This window comes from Taudactylus pleione, unplaced genomic scaffold (assembly GCF_031769625.1).
Source record: "Taudactylus pleione unplaced genomic scaffold, aTauple2 ptg000278l, whole genome shotgun sequence".
NCBI classification, from domain to species: domain Eukaryota; kingdom Metazoa; phylum Chordata; class Amphibia; order Anura; family Myobatrachidae; genus Taudactylus; species Taudactylus pleione.
In genome coordinates this window covers 2483993-2503984 of record NW_028284680.1, presented here as the reverse complement: position 1 = coordinate 2503984, position 19992 = coordinate 2483993, and the positions used below count along the sequence as shown (strand labels likewise).

The 19992-nt window shown below is 49.6% G+C and overlaps 1 protein-coding gene across 2 annotated transcripts in view; it reads left to right on the top strand.

Moving 5' to 3' along the window:
• LOC148513479 (ATP-dependent RNA helicase DDX25-like) overlaps nucleotides 1–19992 on the top strand; it is a 116388-nt gene that overhangs the window by 58670 nt on the left and 37726 nt on the right. For both annotated transcript variants that reach the window (XM_088481761.1, XM_088481762.1), the window contains 3 exons: nucleotides 3704–3806; nucleotides 5754–5868; nucleotides 15172–15349. In XM_088481761.1, coding sequence (XP_088337887.1) covers nucleotides 3704–3806; nucleotides 5754–5868; nucleotides 15172–15349 — 396 coding nt within the window. The remainder of the gene's footprint in view (nucleotides 1–3703; nucleotides 3807–5753; nucleotides 5869–15171; nucleotides 15350–19992) is intronic.

The following is a 19992-nucleotide window of genomic DNA, read 5'->3' as shown; positions in this document are numbered from 1 at the left end:
TGCAGTTATACAGATAGTATTACATTAGTTATACAGTAGAAGTGACACTGCAGTTATACAGATAGTATTACATTAGTTATACAGTACAGTAGAAGTGACACTGCAGTTATACTGTGCAGATAGTATTACATTAGTTATACAGTAGAAGTCACACTGTGCAGTTATACAGGCAGCATTACATTAGTTATACAGTACACTAGAAGTGACACTACAGTTATACAGATAGTATTACATTAGTTATACAGTACACTAGAAGTGGCACTGTGCAGTTATACAGATAGTATTACATTAGTTATACAGTAGAAGTCACACTGCGGTTATACATATAGTATTACATTAGTTATACAGTAGAAGTGACACTGCAGTTATACAGATAGTATTACATTAGTTATACAGTAGAAGTGACACTGTGCAGTTATACAGATAGTATTTCATTAGTTATACAGTACAGTAGAAGTGACACTGCAGTTATAGATAGTATTACATCATTTGTACAGTAGAAGTGACACTGCAGTTATAATGTACAGATAGTATTGCATTAGTTATATAGTAGAAGTGACACTGTGTAGTTATACAAATAGTATTGCATTAGTTATACAGTAGAAGTGACACTGCAGTTATACATATAGTATTACATTAGTTATACAGTAGAAGTGACACTGCAGTTATACAGATAGTATTACATTAGTTATACAGTAGAAGTGACACTGTGCAGTTATACAGATAGTATTGCATTAGTTATACAGTAGAAGTGACACTGCAGTTATACAGATAGTATTTCATTAGTTATACAGTACAGTAGAAGTGACACTGTGCAGTTATACAGATAGTATTACATTAGTTATACAGTAGAAGTGACACTGCAGTTATACAGATAGTATTACATTAGTTATACAGTAGAAGTGACACTGCAGTTATACAGATAGTATTACATTAGTTATACAGTACAGTAGAAGTGACACTGCAGTTATAGATAGTATTACATCATTTGTACAGTAGAAGTGACACTGCAGTTATAATGTACAGATAGTATTGCATTAGTTATACAGTAGAAGTGACACTGTGCAGTTATACAGATAGTATTACATTAGTTATACAGTAGAAGTGACACTGTGCAGTTATACAGATAGTATTTAATTAGTTATACAGTACAGTAGAAGTGACACTGTGCAGTTATACAGATAGTATTACATTAGTTATACAGTAGAAGTGACACTGTGCAGTTATACAGATAGTATTACATTAGTTATACAGTATAAGTGACACTGCAGTTATACAGATAGTATTACATTAGTTATACAGATAGTATTACATTAGTTATACAGTAGAAGTGACACTGCAGTTATACAGATAGTATTACATTAGTTATACAGTAGAAGCGACACTGCAGTTATACAGATAGTATTACATTAGTTATACAGTAGAAGTGACACTGCAGTTATACAGATAGTATTACTTTAGTTATACAGTACAGTAGAAGTGACACTGCAGTTATAGATAGTATTACATCATTTGTACAGTAGAAGTGACACTGCAGTTATAATGTACAGATAGTATTGCATTAGTTATACAGTAGAAGTGACACTGTGCAGTTATACAGATAGTATTACATTAGTTATACAGTACAGTAGAAGTGGCACTGTGCAGTTATACAGATAGTATTACATTAGTTATACAGTACATTAGAAGTGACACTGATCAGTTATACTGTACCGATAGTATTACATTAGTTATACAGTACAGTACAAGTGACACTGTGCAGTTATTCTGATGGTATTACATTAGTTATACAGTACATTAGAAGTGACACTGATCAGTTATACTGTACCGATAGTATTACATTAGTTATACAGTACAGTACAAGTGACACTGCAGTTATACAGATAGTTTTTCATTAGTTATACAGTACAGTAGAAGTGACACTGCAGTTATACAGATGGTATTACATTAGTTATACAGTACAGTACAAGTGGCACTGTGCAGTTATACAGATGGTATTACATTAGTTATACAGTACATTAGAAGTGACACTGATCAGTTATACTGTACCGATAGTATTACATTAGTTATACAGTACAGTAGAAGTGGCACTGTGCAGTTATACAGATGGTATTACATTAGTTATACAGTACATTAGAAGTGACACTGATCAGTTATACTGTACCGATAGTATTACATTAGTTATACAGTACAGTACAAGTGGCACTGTGCAGTTATACAGCTGGTATTACATTAGTTATACAGTACATTAGAAGTGACACTGATCAGTTATACTGTACCGATAGTATTACATTAGTTATACAGTACAGTAGAAGTGGCACTGTGCAGTTATACAGATGGTATTACATTAGTTATACAGTACATTAGAAGTGACACTGATCAGTTATACTGTACCGATAGTATTACATTAGTTATACAGTACAGTAGAAGTGGCACTGTGCAGTTATACAAATAGTAAGGGGTCAATCCTATTAGGTGCGAATTGTGAGTAGCGAGTTTGTTTATTGAAACTCGCACACTTCGCAGCAAATTGTGCTCCGGAGATTTATCCAATTCAAAATGCCTATTCGCACTACTGGCAGCGGAGGGGTGCGAATTGACTGCCAAATGAGATTTGCGAGAAATGCATGAAAATGTGGGGAGACCATCCAGGACTCCTGGACCCTCCAAAATGGATAATTTTGTTAGCAGGACTGTATAGGCGGCTGTTTGTGGCCATTAGGAAGGTAGTGCAGGTTTTGAAATGGTGTCAAATGGCTGATTTGTGCTTTTTTTTTTTTTTTTTTAAATGCAAGAAAATGATAAAAAAAACTTACTTTTTTCGTTTAATCTCAAACTAATTAAATGAAAAATGCAAAAGTAGGAAAAAGAGTGATTTTGGGGTACTTTGAGGGCACCTTGAAAAAAAAAAATAATAAAAAAAAATGATACATTTTTCAACTAAAAAATATTGTAATTAAATTTGGGGTGCCTAAACTAACGAAAAAGTTGATTTTGGGGTAATTTGATTACCTTTTTTTTTAATCCCCAAAAATTACTAATTGGAAACTTCCATTAGGGGGGGGGGGGTGTCCAAGGGGGTTCAGTACAGTGTCCCCACATTTTAACCCTTAAAATAAAGATTTTTCCTCTCCATCTCTCACCCTCAATTCAGTCTGACTGATTCAGTGCGAGTTGCTAATTGAATTGCATGAAATAGCAACTCGCAATTCGCACCTAGTAGGATTGACCCCCTAAGAATGACATCAATGGGCACGATTCTATTCAAGACGAAGTGAATAGCGCCGGGAATCAGCTCCCGCAGCTATTCAATTCATATGCCCTGCTAAGCCCGACTAAGGATTTCTGCTCATCGCGCCGTGAAGTTTAGTCGGAGAATGCCCGTTCTCACGCCTAAACACCCTGTTTAAGGCGTGAGAACGAGCCTTCCCCGACCTTCGCGCAGACTTGAATAGCTCCGGGAGCTCATTCCCGGCGCTATGCACTTAGCGTTTAATTGAGTTGTGCCCAATGATACTGTACATTTTCTGATAGACCACCCCCCATTCCAAGCTCTTTATTTGTTTGGACCACCTGTTTTATTACATAGCGTAATAGAGTACTTTGTTCTCAGTATATTCCTAGTAATGTCCCTAAATCTCAGTGGAAACTGATTCGCTGCTGTGTCTTCCTGTGTCGTGTCTCATTTGTGTGTTATTTGCAGCCCCCAGAATCTGATTGCTCAGAGTCAGTCTGGAACTGGGAAAACAGCCGCGTTTGTCCTTGCCATGCTCAGCCGCGTGGATTCCCTGAAAAAATATCCGCAGGTGAGTTTCTGGCTGGGCCCCACTGTAAGGGTCTGTTCACCATTGGGCATTATCTGATTCATTTTCTCTACCCCTCAACCCGAGTCTTGAAAGCAGGAGACCCCCACTCCCTACCTGAAGCCGTAGCCCTGGGTTACTCATCACATGACTGTTCTATAGCAATGCGGCAGCAATGGCGGTATAGCAACCCGTCCATAGCGCTTGCGGTGCAGCGTTATAGAACAGGAGTGGTTGTAGATTCTGCCCTCACGCTGTGCAGACGGCACAGTCTGGCTTTAGGTAATAGACCCATTTGCGGTACGCTTACGTTGTGTAACATAGAAAAAGCCCTTTACATTTGTACCACAAGTAAAAAGTCCCCACTGCCGGCTCCTGTCCCTGCATTTATACCCAGAATCCATTGTGTGGTCACATGTGGGCTGAGCACTGCCGGCTCCTGTCCCTGTATTTATACCCAGAATCCATTGTGTGGTCACATATGGGCTGAACACTGCCGGCTCCTGTCCCTGTATTTATACCCAGAATCCATTGTGTGGTCACACGTGGGCTGAGCACTGCCGGCTCCTGTCCCTGTATTTATACCCAGAATCCATTGTGTGGTCACACGTGGGCTGAGCACTGCCGGCTCCTGTCCCTGTATTTATACCCAGAATCCATTGTGTGGTCACACGTGGGCTGAGCACTGCCGGCTCCTGTCCCTGTATTTATACCCAGAATCCATTGTGTGGTCACACGTGGGCTGAGCACTGCCGGCTCCTGTCCCTGTATTTATACCCAGAATCCATTGTGTGGTCACACGTGGGCTGAGCACTGCCGGCTCCTGTCCCTGTATTTATACCCAGAATCCATTGTGTGGTCACACGTGGGCTGAGCACTGCCGGCTCCTGTCCCTGTATTTATACCCAGAATCCATTGTGTGGTCACACGTGGGCTGAGCACTGCCGGCTCCTGTCCCTGTATTTATTCCCAGAATCCATTGTGTGGTCACATGTGGGCTGAGCACTGCCGGCTCCTGTCCCTGTATTTATACCCAGAATCCATTGTGTGGTCACATGTGGGCTGAACACTGCCGGCTCTTGTCCCTGTATTTATACCCAGAATCCATTGTGTGGTCACATGTGGGCTGAGCACTGCCGGCTCCTGTCCCTGTATTTATACCCAGAATCCATTGTGTGGTCACATGTGGGCTGAGCACTGCCGGCTCCTGTCCCTGCATTTATACCCAGAATCCATTGTGTGGTCACATGTGGGCTAAGCACGGACTGTGGCAATTAGGCAAATTCCCGTTACCATTTTGGTAATGAGGCCTGAGGAGACACTGTTATGTAGCAGGCAAACAGAGGTGAGAACGACGTCAGTAAATGTCATTAAACCCTCCTTGCCCTCACATCCCAAGCACTCCCCTTGTACTCTGTTTGGGTCTTTTTATATTGAATTTCTTATTTGTACCATTGTAATTTCCCCTGTACAGTGCTAAGTACACTTGGTGGCGCCATATAATTAGATAATAACCGAATTTAACAACGTTTCCTTTAGTACCGAGTTCAGTATAACACCTGCAATAAGCTGCTCCAGTGCAGCAGGTTACATAGGCAGAAGGTGAATTGGCATTTGCCTGACTTGTTTGCAGAAGTGTGACTGCTTCATCCAGGGGGCGGGGCCAGTGATGTCACAGCAGCTCTAAAAACTGCCTTCTCAGCTTTGTGACCTGTGTTTTTATCCTATCATGGCTCTGTCCTAATTATATGGGAGGAGCTAATGCTGTCTGTAATTGAGTAGAGGAGCTATTACTAACGGACTTGTAGAAGAATATTGGGGTATCACCGGGCAATTACTATTTTCTTCATGCTGAAAATGTCAGTTTTGGGGTTTATTGGTCCTTTAGTATGTAGCAGAAATATAGAAATAAGCTTGTGTTTATATCATTACCATGTCTTTCCCCCATAGTGTATCTGTCTCAGTCCTACCTTCGAATTGGCGTTGCAGACAGGAGAAGTGATAGAACAGATGGGGCGGTTCTGTGACGGCATTGGTGTGATTTATGCTATACGAGGGAACAGACGTAAGTATCTTTGTTACAGTGTGTTGTATTTGCGTGTTGTGACATACTGAGTGTATGTATTGTACAGTGTTATGTAGCACTGGTGGCAGATCCTCATTTAGGGCTCTATTTATTATCATTGTTTTTACTAAAATAAAGTGATAAAGGCTGTTTTGTGTTTTCACACCCTTTTCACATTGATAGTTTCACCTAAATTTACTAAAGGAGAATTGGAGTACAATTTCTAAAATTCTACTCCAAACCCTAATTATCACATATTTTTTAGTAATGAGACCGCATTTCCCATAATTGTCATGGGAAATGTGATCTGTCTGCAAGTTACTAAAAATAAAATGTGAAATAAAAACCGGGGGAAGCCCTGTGATAATAACGCCACCTGGAGGTGGCGTTATCCAGGGTTCCCCCGGTTACCAGACTCCTGCTCTGCTCTAACAGGCAGAGCCCGGAGCCGGCCCCAGTGATCAGCTGTGTGGTCTAAACAGACCCCACGCTGATCACTGCTAAAAAAAAAATAATAACTTACTGAGTCCAGGGACCGGAAATCGGGACTCCGGTGATGTCCTCCCTCCAGTCAGCAGGTCTCACATCCTGCATTGGGACCCGTTCATCAGCTAACCGGGTTCCGGTGTAGGATGGGAGATCAGCTGACCGGAGCCACGGAGGACATCACCGGAGCCCTGATCCCTGGAGGGAAGTTCAACTAAGGGGGGTGGGGGGGCTTAGCGGTGGCCGGTCTGCGCATGCACGGGCATTTGTCACAGTATTTTTTGCGAAAAATACTGCGCTAATGGTGCGGAGGGGATTTGCAGGGACAGAGCTTTATGGCAAGCGCTGTCCTTCAAGGGATTTTTAGTAAATCCCTGTGATATTGGCTGAATTCGCATTGCTACATCTTTCTGGCTTCCTTGTTTGTTTCTACTTCAGATACAGGATACCTTGGGGTATGGGTGTGACGTCAGTCGCAGGGCACCAAAGAGTTAAGCTTTCAGCCTCCCAGGATGCACTAGGTCCCCCTCCTATACCCCGCCCCCGGGCCAAGGCACCTCAGTTTAGTTTGGTGCCCGGCCGGCGTCGGGTGCACCTGTTGGAGTGGGGGCTAGAAGAACCCCTGAAGCTTTTTCTTCATGCAGCTGTGGCTGCACATCTGGATGTACAGCATGGACAGTCAGTCCTGACGTCCATGCTGTCTTCCCTACACCCCCGCCGGTACCAGAACGCCGGTACTGATCCGGGGATGCTGGTGGGCATCTGGGGTCACAGCTAGCGGTGACCCCAGATGTTCCGGACCATGGCCGGATCCAAGGGGGACAAAGGTAAGCAGCGGGGTCCCGCGGTGGGTCCCCGCTGATCACATGGTCCTAAGTCCCCGGGCAGGGGGCTCCCTGGGGACTGGCTGCAGCGTGGAGCCAGGCGACCAACCTGCGCTTCCACTACCCCCTGGGACAGCGGACCGCAGCAGAGCGGTAGCGCTGCGGCGTCCCAGGGGTTAAATGCATGCATGGGGAGCGCGCCTTCCCTGTCTCACAGCCGGCGCCTCCCCCGCTGCACACAGCCCTCTCTGCACTGTGCTGACTGGTCCTGTGTCAGCGCTCCTCCCCCAGGCCAGCTTCTCTCTGCTCCTCGGCGGCCATCTTCTCTGCAACGCATGGTGAACGCTGCTGGAAGCTTGGAAGGAAGCATCGTGGTCTGGGTCCCCCCGCATACCTCTCCTCCGCTGTGGCTCAGGTCTGTGTATGCAGCGCTGTGTCCTACCAGGCCCTGTGTCTGTATAGTTGAGTGATCAGCGCTGTTAGTGCAGGAATTGTTATTTCTCTGCATTGTATGTGACTGTGCTAGCGCTGCTGCCTGTAACTTTATCTTCTCAAAACTGTCAGCTTTATTACTGTCCCTGTTCTTTCTGCTAAAGCCCTTGCAGTGCGGTGCTGCAGGGTGGTCTCTCGCCTATTTAATACTTAATTGGTGAGAGAGGTCACATACGTGGTGCCATCATGTCTGAAAGTGATTTTCCTCTCCGGCTACAGTGTACCACGTGCAAAGTACCCGTTAGCGGAGGGGGAGGGTAGCGCGGAGGGCCTTTGCCGGCAGTGTTTGTCCATGGCGCGGCCTATTACGGTTACAGCATCGGTACAGGAGCCGCCCTGGGCTTGTTTCGCTCAGGCGTTAACAGCTTTAGTGGGCCAGTTAGCTCCGCAGCCCGCGTTTACTCCGATGGGTTTGTCCCAGCAGTCTGTGGTGTCGTCACCCATGCAGGGGTTCCCACGACAATTGGTGGTACCCCACAGTCTCCCTATTTCCCCGCTCCCGGGTTCTCAGGAGCCAGCGTGGGTTAACTCCCTGACGAGTTCTGTACAGCACTTGTCGGATGTGTTGCAAGGGGAGTCTGTGATGCGGCCTCATAAAAGGCCGGTGGCGTCTCTGTCGGCTCCTTATGAGGATGACGAAGGGACGTCTGATGATGGGGAGATTCTGGATCCTTACGGTCAGGAACCTCTCCATACTAAGGACGCTGATGCGAAGTCCAAAGTATATATTCCTGGACTTATTCGGGCGGTCCGCACAGCCTTGGTGATTGAGGACGAAGTTCCCCCAGCGGCTAAATCTAAGTATGCCTTTTTCAAAGATGTGAAGGGCGATGCCACAGTCTTTCCTCTTTCGGGTCAGTTGGTGGACCATTTAGAGGAGGCGTGGAAACAACCTGGCAAAAGATAGCAGCCGCAGAGACGCCTGGCGGTGGCTTATCCGTTTGCGGATAATTATTTTGCTAAGTGGGAAATCCCCTCCACAGGTGGATTCTCACGTGACCCGTCTTGTCCGTAGTGCCACATTGCCGATGCCATCCATGTCCTCCCTTAAGGATGCTACGGACCGCAAGGTAGAAATCTGCCTGAAGTCCGCTTATTCCCTTGCAGGGGGGGCAGCACGGCCGGCTATGGCCATTTGCTGGGTTGCCAGAGCGATGGAGCGCTGGGCGGATTCATTAGAGGCTTCTTTTGAATCCGACTGTCCGGCCGAACAGGCGGAGTTGATTGGCAATCTCCGTGATTCGGCCACCTACATCAACGAGGCGGCTCTAGACATTAGTACTCTGGTGTCTAGAATTTCTTCAGCAGCGGTAGCTGCTCGTCGCACCTTGTGGCTGCGATCCTGGAAGGCGGACGCAGATTCCAAGAAAGGTCTGGAAGCGTTGCCGTTTACCGGAGAAGTTCTCTTCGGTCCGGATCTGGATAAGATTGTGGCCACGCTGGCGGCAGCCAAATCTGCTTGTCTCCCGTCGGCCGCTGCTCCTTCTGGTTCTGGACCATCGTCCTTTTGGTCATCTAGGGCCCAGGGCAGGCCCAAACCACAGTCGTTTCCTCGACAGGCTGGCCCTAAGAAATCGGTCAAGCCCCGGAAGCAGGCATGGAGTACCAGACGTCCGGCCCCCAAGCCAGATGACAAGCCTGCGGCCTGACGGTCCGGGCCTCCCTTTGGGGGATCCCAGGGTGGGAGGCCGCCTGCTACAGTTCGCCCAGTGTTGGTCGACCACTACGACCGACACTTGAGTTCTGGAGGTGGTTTCCCACGGATACGCCCTCTCCTTCCGGCACAGACCCCCGGCTCGTTTCTTCACCACGGGTCTACCATCAGACCGGAACAAGGCTACGGAGCTGCGGAAGGTATTGCACACTATGCTCCAGGCTGGAGTTATAGTGCCTGTTCCATTCTCCCAGAGGGGCCAGGGTTTCTATTCAAATCTATTTTTGGTACAGAAACCCAATGGGTCATATCGTCTGATTCTCAACCTCAAAGCACTCAACAAGTCTTTGCGGGTCCCGAAGTTTCGGATGGAGACCCTACGGTCCATCATTCTGGCGCTGGAACCTGGGGACTACATGGTGTCATTGGACATACAGGATGCTTACCTGCACGTCCCTATTCTTTTGCGCCATCAACAGTTCCTCCGGTTTGCAATCCGCAGCGACCACTTCCAGTTTCGGGCGTTACCTTTTGGCCTGGCGACAGCACCACGTGTTTTCACCAAGGTGATGGCGGTCATGGCGGCTTCTCTGCGGCTGCAGGGAGTCCGCATGTTGCCGTACTTGGACGACCTGTTATTGGTGGCAGGATCTCCAGAGCTCCTGTTACACCACTTGGACCTGACCATTGCGCTGCTGCAACGGCACGGCTGGCTAATCAACTGGCAGAAGTCCACTCTAATCCCGTCTCGGAGGATTCTGCATCTTGGAGCCTTATTGGACTCGGGACAGCAAAGGATCTTCGTGACGGAGGACAAGATCTCTGCTTTACAGTCAAGGGTGCGCAGTTGTCTGCACAGCCGCCGGGTGTCCTTACACTCGGCGATGAGGTTACTGGGCTCCATGGTGTCGGTGTTCGACATGGTGGAATACGCCCAGTTTCACTCCAGACCTCTGCAGCACCTGATCCTGTCCAAATGGAACGGGCTGCCTCAGTCTCTGAAGTCCCAGACGATTGTGCTCACCCCGGAGGTTCGCCTGTCCCTTGCGTGGTGGTTAAAGACGACCCACCTCAACAAGGGACGTCCGTTCTGGGTTCCAAATTGGGTCCTGTTGACAACGGACGCCAGTCTTCGGGGCGGGGGAGCAGTTTCGGGTCCACACTTGTTCCAGGGCAGGTGGACGCCGACAGAAGCGGAGCTTCCAATAAATATTTTGGAACTCCGTGCGGTCTTCAATGCTCTCCAGCAGGCACAGCGGTTTCTCCAGGGTCACCCGGTGCAGGTCCAGTCGGACAACGCTACCACCGTGGCCTACATAAACAGGCAAGGAGGAACTCGCAGTCGTGCGGCTCTCGTAGAGGTCTCTCGGATCCTGGTTTGGGCGGAGCGCAATCTTCCAGCCATATCAGCGGTCTTCATCCCGGGAGTGCTAAATTGGGAGGCGGACTTTCTAAGTCGCCAGGACGTTCATCCGGGGGAATGGTCCCTGCACCCGGACGTTTTTCAACTACTGGTGGACAGGTGGGGTCTTCCAGAAATCGACCTCATGGCGTCCCGGCACAACAAGTTGCCGGTGTACGGGTCTCGCACAAGAGACGAAGGGGCGTCTCTGGTGGATGCTCTGTCCGTCCGGTGGACGTTCCGGTTCGCATACCTGTTCCCTCCGGTCTCCCTTCTTCCACGGGTAATCCGGAAATTCAAACAGGAAGGAGGGACGCTCCTGTTGATAGCTCCCGCGTGGCCCAGACGGCACTGGTTCTCAGACCTTCAGGGTCTGTCCGTGGACAGTCCTCTGCGGTTGCCGCTACGACCGGACCTTCTGTCTCAGGGTCCTTGCCTTCACCCGGACCTGACTCGGCTGTCTTTGACGGCGTGGCTGTTGAGACGGCCATGCTGAGGTCCCGGGGGTTTTCCAGCTCTGTGGTGCGTACCATGTTACGAGCTCGGAAACCGTCTTCCGCGAGGATATACCATCACGTGTGGCATACGTTCTTCCAGTGGTGTCGACCGAGAGGTTATGCACCGTGGAAGTTTCGTCTGTCTCGGATTCTCGCCTTCCTGCAAGCGGGACTAGATCATGGGCTTCGCCTTGCTTCTTTGAAGGTACAGGTTTCGGCCCTATCAGTCTGGTTTCACCGTAGGATTGCTACAATCCCGGATGTGCGCACCTTTATGCAAGGTGTTCTCCGCATTCATCCGCCCTTTGTTCCACCTGTGGCGCCTTGGGATTTGGCTGTGGTCCTGAGGGCTCTCCAAGGACCGCCGTTTGAACCACTGGGCTCAGTGGATATTAAATGGCTAACAGCTAAGACTGTTTTCCTTCTGGCCATTGCTTCGGCCAGACGTGTTTCTGAGTTAGGGGCTCTTTCTTGTAGACCCCCTTTCTTGGTCTTTCACGGGAACAGGGCAGTACTCCGCACTCGGCCCGAGTTTCTTCCCAAAGTTGTTTCCCAGTTTCATGTTAACGAGGAAATTGTTGTTCCGGCCTTTAACTCACCGGGTCTTTCCGTGGGTGAGGCCTCTTTGGATGTTGTGCGGGCCTTAAGGACTTATGTTGACCGCACTTCTTCGTTTAGGAAGTCGGACGCTTTGTTTGTCCTCTTTGGCTTCCGTAAAAAGGGTTGGCCTGCTTCAAAGCAAACTTTGGCAGCCTGGATCCGTATGGCTATTTCTGAAGCTTATCTTCATGAAGGCCTACCGGTCCCTCCTTCTCTGAAGGCTCATTCCACTAGGTCTGTGGGTCCTTCGTGGGCAGCTCGACGTGGTGCCTCGGCAGTTCAGATCTGCAAGGCTGCTACGTGGTCTTCTGTCCATACCTTCGTGAGGTATTACATGTTTGACACCTTCGCCTCTCAGGATGCTTCCTTCGGGCGGCGGATTCTCCTTTCTGCACAGGAGCGTCCCCACCCTTAAAGGATACTGCTTTGGGACATCCCCAAGGTATCCTGTGGATACCCTATGGACCCTGAAGTAGAAAATATGAGATATGGTAAGAACTTACCCTTGTTATCTCTATTTCTACGAAGTCCATAGGGTTCCACAGGACTGTCGCACCTGTGCTGCAGATGGGCTTTGCTCTGGTCACCGGTTTTCCGTCTCCCTCTGGTGAGAATGTGATTCTTGTATGTGTCCAGATCTTTGTTCTCTCTCTTCCTTCTCCTCCTCCGGCCTATGGCTTGGTAACTAACTGAGGTGCCTTGGCCCGGGGGCGGGGTATAGGAGGGGGACCTAGTGCATCCTGGGAGGCTGAAAGCTTAACTCTTTGGTGCCCTGCGACTGACGTCACACCCATACCCCAAGGTATCCTGTGGAACCCTATGGACTTCGTAGAAATAGAGATAACAAGGGTAAGTTCTTACCATATCTTATATTTTTTCCTCACTAAGGGGCCTATTTATCAAAATATATATTGCTTGATAGCCCCTGAAAACACCTGCAAATATTAAGTATCACCCCAATGTAGCATAGAGGGACCACAGCAAATATCTCCATATCCGCCGCAGCCCCCTTAGGTTTCTGTGGGGCTGCAAAGCTGTCAGAATTACCTAGCGGATATTGGCCCCAGCAGCTTACGCCATATTTAGATGGCGCTAGCCCGTTGTAGCATATCAGCTGTTCTGCTGAGTTTTACGTAGGACCCCTCCCCTCTACTGCCTGCTCGCACATAGGCCACAATCACTTTACTTCTACTGATAGCAGAGGCCCTGTCCCGCCAACTTAGTAATACATTCCGGTGAGTACGGATTCCTTATTGCTGCGACTCGCGGCGATGGGGAAATTTTTATTATCGGGGGCTGGCCGCGTGGATTCATAATTATGCCCCAAAGGATGACATTTTGCACCAGTACAAATTTATAGCTTACTAGACATAGGACCCGGCATATAACTGGTCACCACGGTCCATCCTCTCTGTCCCCGCTGTATACTTGCCCCGCTCACAGTGCAGAGCGACCCTCGGCCGATTGTTACATAGATATTCCGTTTTCTCATTATGTACAGTGTATTAGGAGGAGTCACTTATGTAATAAGGACAATATTCACAACACTACACAAGGAAATGGGTAACTCCTGGCTGAACAGCTGGAAGATAAATTAACACTAGCATCGCATTGATTAGGGGAAATATTAAAAACTGGAAAAAAATAAAGTAGTGTTTATCACTGTGAATTAAAGTAATATCACACATTGGAGACCAGGTACTTCACCCTGCAAATACAGCAAATTGTCCATGCTTGTCTCTGGCTTTATAATAGTGTTGTCTGTTGATCTTTCCTTACTGTGCATTGGATACAATTGTATCCAGGTAGTAAATACAAGTTAGGCTACATAGCAAAACAAGTAAACAAGATTGTTTGATGATACAAAGGCATGGATGAGAAACTCAGAAGCTTGAAAGAAACATGACTGTGCTTGGTGAAAGTGGCAGAAGGAAACGTACAAGCCAAAAACTTTCCACCTATAACGGCGCTAAGCCCCTTGGCAAAAATTCCCATTTAAAGACAGAAGCCGCTATCATCAGTTCTAAATGGCAGAAACACCATTTTTATGTAACTGAAACTGCAAATGAATAAAAATATGATGCATTAGTATAGAAAAGTAGACGTCCTCTTTTATTTCTAAAGGTAGTTATTGATTGCTCCAAAAGAATCATGGGAACGAGGTATAATCACCAAGTCTTGGGGCAGCTCCAACAGATATTGACGGCAGGGAGAGCGGAGGGATGGGGGGGCGGCAGGGAGAGCGTTTCAGGGAGAGCGGAGGAGTGGGGGGGGCGGCGGCAGGGAGAGCGGAGGTGTTGGGGGGCGGCAGGGAGAGCGGAGGAGTTGGGGGGCGGCAGGGAGAGCGGAGGAGTTGGGGGGGCGGCAGGGAGAGCGGAGGGGTGGGGGGGGCGGCGGCAGGGAGAGCGGAGGTGTTGGGGGGCGGCAGGGAGAGCGGAGGAGTTGGGGGCGGCAGGGAGAGCGGAGGAGTTGGGGGGGCGGCAGGGAGAGCGGAGGAGTTGGGGGGGCGGCAGGGAGAGCGGAGGAGTTGGGGAGGACGGCAGGGAGAGCGGAGGAGTTGGGGGGGCGGCAGGGAGAGCGGAGGAGTTGGGGAGGACGGCAAGGAGAGCAGAGGAGTTGGGGGGGACGGCAGGGAGAGCAGAGGAGTTGGGGGGGACGGCAGGGAGAGCAGAGGAGTTGGGGGGGACGGCAGGGAGAGCAGAGGAGTTGGGGGGGACGGCAGGGAGAGCAGAGGAGTTGTGGGGACGGCAGGGAGAGCAGAGGAGTTGTGGGGGACGGCAGGGAGAGCAGAGGAGTGTGGGGGACGGCAGGGAGAGCAGAGGAGTGTGGGGGACGGCAGGGAGAGCAGAGGAGTGTGGGGGGCGGCAGGGAGAGCAGAGGAGTGGGGCACTACATGTGGCAGGTGGTTACAAAGACACTGGAGTCTCTTCCGTTGAGGGGTGATGTCTTGTTCAGCCCGGAACTGGAGAAGATGATTGCTGCAGCCAAAACCATCTTTCTCCTCTGCACCTAAACCAAAGCCATCCTTTCATCCGCAGGGGAAGACCAAGGTTTGTCCCCCCTGGCGGAGACATGCCAGCTCTTTGTGTGGATGCAGAAGGGGAGTACATAGAAGGGGAACACAGTTACCATAATAAATGTCTATTTATATAAAGTACATTGTATCAGTCTTATTTAATAGCCTCACCTCATGTAATGCATTGTGATCACTGCTGTGTGTGTATGAATGTATCCGGCATAAGCCAGGTCCCCTTACCTAGTGCATACATAATGCAATGATAATACGTAGGTAATATAGTAAATCCAAGATATTGATTAGATATTCTTCTTCTGTGATTTCTTGCTCAGCATCCAGAGGTAGCAGAATAGAAGCTCAGATTATCGTAGGTACCCCAGGAACAGTGATGGATTGGTGCTTTAAGCTCAGGCTTTTGGACTTGGAGAGAATCCGTGTGTTTGTCCTGGATGAGGCGGACGTCATGATCGGGTTACAGGGTCATTCTGACCATAGTGTACGAGTGAAGAGGTAAGTCACCACAGATACCCACTGTTACCTTATGTCTAACTAGACGCCAATGTCCCTTTATGCTTAAGATACAGAATTATCTGAACAGTCACTTGGAAGACTGGAAATACATGTCCTGTTATACTACAATGAATTCATACCATTTATTAGTTGTTTAATATGTACCACATGTTCTCACGGAATTGGATTGAAATGCCGGAGGCTTCAAATCCCAACAGCGGCTGCCCGACGGGATGAAAATCCTGACAGAGGCAGGTAAGTATCCTAACCCTCCCACCCGCGGCTAACAGGACGGGCGCCCCGGACTTACCTCGTTCAGGCACACTTCGTCCTGGATTCCGGTGTCCGGATTATGATAGGCGTCGGTATTTCGACGCCTATCATGAATCCCTAGCCGGCATTCTGACGTCGGGATTGTGACCCGGGGCCTTGCGTCCGCCGGTCACATAACTAAATCCCATTCTCACAATTATACTTGGAGTTTTATACTGTATATGTCTGACTAGCAGTATCACACCGCCTAGTAATGTAAAGTAACGTAAACCCTTTGCTGCCATAATTGTAGAATTTCCAACACCAGTGTGCGAATGCGAGTTTTTGCAAGGACGGGCCATCAAGATTCATTTCTGAGCAAAGGCTTACACCAAGCACCAAGAGTGCCCTGGTAATGAGAGAATCCGGATCGTACATTGTTGGACACCCCAGAGGTTTTCATTCCTGGTATGGAAACTTGGGAAACCAATTCCTTTAGCTGGGCAAACCCCTCCATGCCAGGGAGAGTGTTCATTGCATCTGGAGTTCCTTCAGGAGCTGCTGGATCCTGTATAGGCAACTAGATAACTGTGATGGCATTGTGTTTGAGCAGTAATGTAGTGGTGCGTCTTCTCCAGGATGATTAATTTGCAGGAGTTTGTGATGGGCGCAATGTCATCACCTCGTAGTGTCCTATACTTATGGTAGCTCTGGACTGGCTCAGATGGTCTTGGTACACAGACATTATAAGCATGGCGGAAGCACAGCGTGTTATATGCCTCTAAGACCAGATCTCTCAATGCCTATACGCTAATTCTGCTAAAGGCCAGCTCCAGTCCTAAGCGCTGCGGGAGTTCAGTTCGGTCAGTGGACACCTGCTGCATCTAGGTGTAGCTCCCTGCTGCCATTTGTCCTGCAGTCAGTACGGAACCCAGTGGCTGCACGGCCGTATGAGGAGCTCAGTCTGTGCTGTAGCTCAGGAGCAGGTGACACCGGTATAATGGCGGGCAGCTGTGGCGGCGTTCCCAAGAGAGGCTAGAAGGAACTAGGCACCAGGACAGCTGCACTGTTTGCCAATTCTTGCTGTCAGAAGAGCAGCACAGGAGCGTCCGGTGATCACTGCTGGTAAAGGGACGCCACCAGGGAGGAATGCAGCCAGGGAGCAGGTAAGAGGTGGCTGGCTCCTGGATATTACGCTCGTCCCAATGTTGAGAAGCAGAGACCCCCGTCGCTGCAGAGAGAGGGGTGGTGGCTGCAATTATATGCTTGAGAGGCTCCGAGATACAGTAGGACTCCCAACTTCAGAAGGGATCCCCGCCATAGTAAAGTGGATGAGCCAGCCCAGTAGTGGGGGAGGCTAATAATTAGGACTGGCGTGGCTTGTGAGGAGAGGGCAGGGAGGGAGGAGAGTCGCTGCAGGATTGTATTGGCTGCGAGACCATCTCATTGTCTATACTGAGTCCTGTGAATACTGGTGGTAAAAGGTAAGAGATCGGGTCTTACAGGCACCACGGTGTGCCACCAGACATGCTGTTTTGCACTCTTCACCCCATATCGCCAGTCTCCCTCAATGAATAAGGAAAGGATTTAACGTAGTATAACAAATCCTATATATATTTCTACTTCAGGGTCCATAGGGTCCACTGGGTTGACTTTGGGGTATAGCTGGATCTGCATCCACAGGCACCACGCAGTTAAAGCTTTTGCTGCTCTCGCGATGCACTTGGGTCCATCCTCCTCTATACCCCGCCCCCGACCCACAGGCACCTCAGTTTTAGTTGGCGCCGGAGTCGGGTCACCCTGGCGCGGTGGGGCTGCATAAGCCCCTAAGCTTATTTTTATTTTTTTTAAGAAGAAGTTTATTTACTTTTACGCCAGTACTGATCTGGTGATCGCAGCGGGACCCCGGAGTCAGTACTAGCAGGACTCCGGGACCTCCCACAGACTGCTGCCGGATTCGCCGGGGACAGGTAAGCCGCGGGCAGCATATTGCGTTGCCTGCAGGGAAAGTGCAATCTTTAGCCGCCGGTCTCTGGGGACAGACAGGCGGCGCTAGTTAGGGGGAGCCCGCCACCGCTTTGAGGAATACCCCGCGTGTCCGCTAATGTAAAATACTAGGGAGTAAAGGCTGGAGCTGGAACCAGCCTCCCTGGGGTTAATTACTAGCCAGGGGAGTGTGCGCCTTTCCCTGTCTAGCGGCTCCTCCCCTCAGCTCAGCACGCCTTTTCTCATGCATATTGGCGTCGCTGAGCTGCTCCTCCTGCGGCCACTCCTCCTCTGAGCTCTCCGGCGGCCATCTTCTCTGGCAGTAACGCAGATCTCCCAGGCGGTGCATGGACCGGTCCCCCTGTGTAACTCTCCCTGCTAAAGGACAGTGTACATAGCGCTATAGCCCTCCCAGACACTGAATCTGGGCAGGGTGACCGTTTATCGGTCCCGACTACAGTCCCTACTAGGGCGTTGCCCCAGTCTACCATCCCCCATTCCCCGGGTATTCCGCAGTTATTGCAGTCGCCCCCCGGGTCTCAGACTGTGGGTCCGTATACGCGGTTTCCTGTGTATGTTCAGTCTCCCCCAGTGACTCAGCAGCCTGTGGTGCCCTTTCAGGGGTTTCATCAGGCGGCTCCTTCACCCTGGGTGGATGTACTCTACAGCTCTGGTTAGGGCGGTGCAGGCCATCCTTCGCATAGATGATGCGCCGCCTCCTAGGTCGAAGTATCCTAATTTTAAAAAAGCGAAGATAACTTTGAATGTTCTTCCCCTGTCTGACCAATTGACGGATCATATGGTGGGGGCCTGGCAGTCGTCCAGTAAGAGATTCCAACCACAGAAAAGGTTGGCATCCAGTTATCCTTTTCCTGAGGCTCATTGCAGGAAATGGGAAACCCCACCGGCGGTGGATTCCCATGTCACCCGCTTAATTAAAAGCGCTACACTGCCATTACTATCTCCTCTCTGAAGGATCCCACGGACAGGAAGGTGGAAACTTGTTTAAAGTCTATCTACTCTATCTCGGGGCAGTGGCTCGTCCGTCCATGGCCATCTCTTGGGTGGCTAAAGCCGTTGAGAGCTGGGCCAACGCATTGGAGGATACTTTCCCAGACGATGCTCCGGATATCCAAAGAGCGTTAATAGGACAGATGAGAGGTGCGGCTTCCTATATTGGGGAAGCGTCGTTAGATGCAAGCCTGCTGACCTCTAAGGTTTCGGCTGCAGCTGTGTCTGCTCGTCGGTCCTTGTGGCTGAGGTCCTGGAGAGCAGACTCAGACTCTAAGAAGGGCCTGGAGGCCTTACCTTTTAATAGGGAGTTGCTATTTGGTCCAGACTTGGACAAAATAGTGGATACTCAGGCTAAATCCAAGTCAGCCTTCCTCCCTTTGGCTTCAGCACCTGCTAAGGTGAGGAGCTCTGCCTTTCGGGTTCAGGGTAAGGCCAAGGGTCAGTCCTTCCCGAGGCAGTCGGCGACCAAGGCCGCCTCTAAGCCCAAGAAGCAGGCCTGGAGTGCTAGGCGCCCTTCTTCCAAGCAGGAAGATAAACCTTCTGCCTGATGGGACGGGCCTCCCTCTGGGGGACCCCAGAGTGGGAGGCCGACTTCTTCAATTTGCCCAGTGCTGGCACAATACCACCACGGATGCCTGGGTTCGAGAAGTGGTCTCCCAGGGGTACGCCCTGTCTTTTAGGCACAGACCGCCCCACCAGTTTTTCTGCACGAGTCCTTCTCAGGACAAAACCAAAGCTTTAAAGATTCAGGAAGCAATAGAGTCCTTGCTGAAAGCAGGGGTCATTGTTCCCGTTCCTCAGTCACAACGGGGTACGGGGTACTACTCTACTCTTTCTGGTGCAGAAACCAAATGGTTCGCATCACCCTATCCTCAATTTGAAGTCTCTGAACAAATTCCTCAGAGTTCCCAAGTTCAGGATGGAAACGTTACGTTCCATCATTCTGGTGATGGAACCTGGGGATTACATGGTCTCCCTGGATATCCATGATGCCTACCTCCATGTTCCGATAGCACCTTCACACCAGCGGTATCTAAGGTTCGCTATCCTACAGCATCAGTGCCAGTTTCGGGCGCTTCCCTTTGGCCTCTCTACGGCACCAAGGGTATTCACCAAAGTGAATGGCGATCATGGCTGCCCATCTTCGGAGTCAGAATGTACGGCTGCTTCCGTATCTAGACTACCTCTTGCTGGCGAGCTCTCCGGAGGCACTGCTTCAACATCTCCACCTGACGATCGCTTGTCTGCAAGCGCACGGGTGGTTGATAAATTGGAAAAAGTCCTGCCTGACTCCATCACAGCGGATGGTTCATTTGGGAGCCCTGCTAGATTCTCGTCCGCAACGGATCTTCCTGACTCCTGAGAAGGTCTCCTCCCTACAACTGCAGACA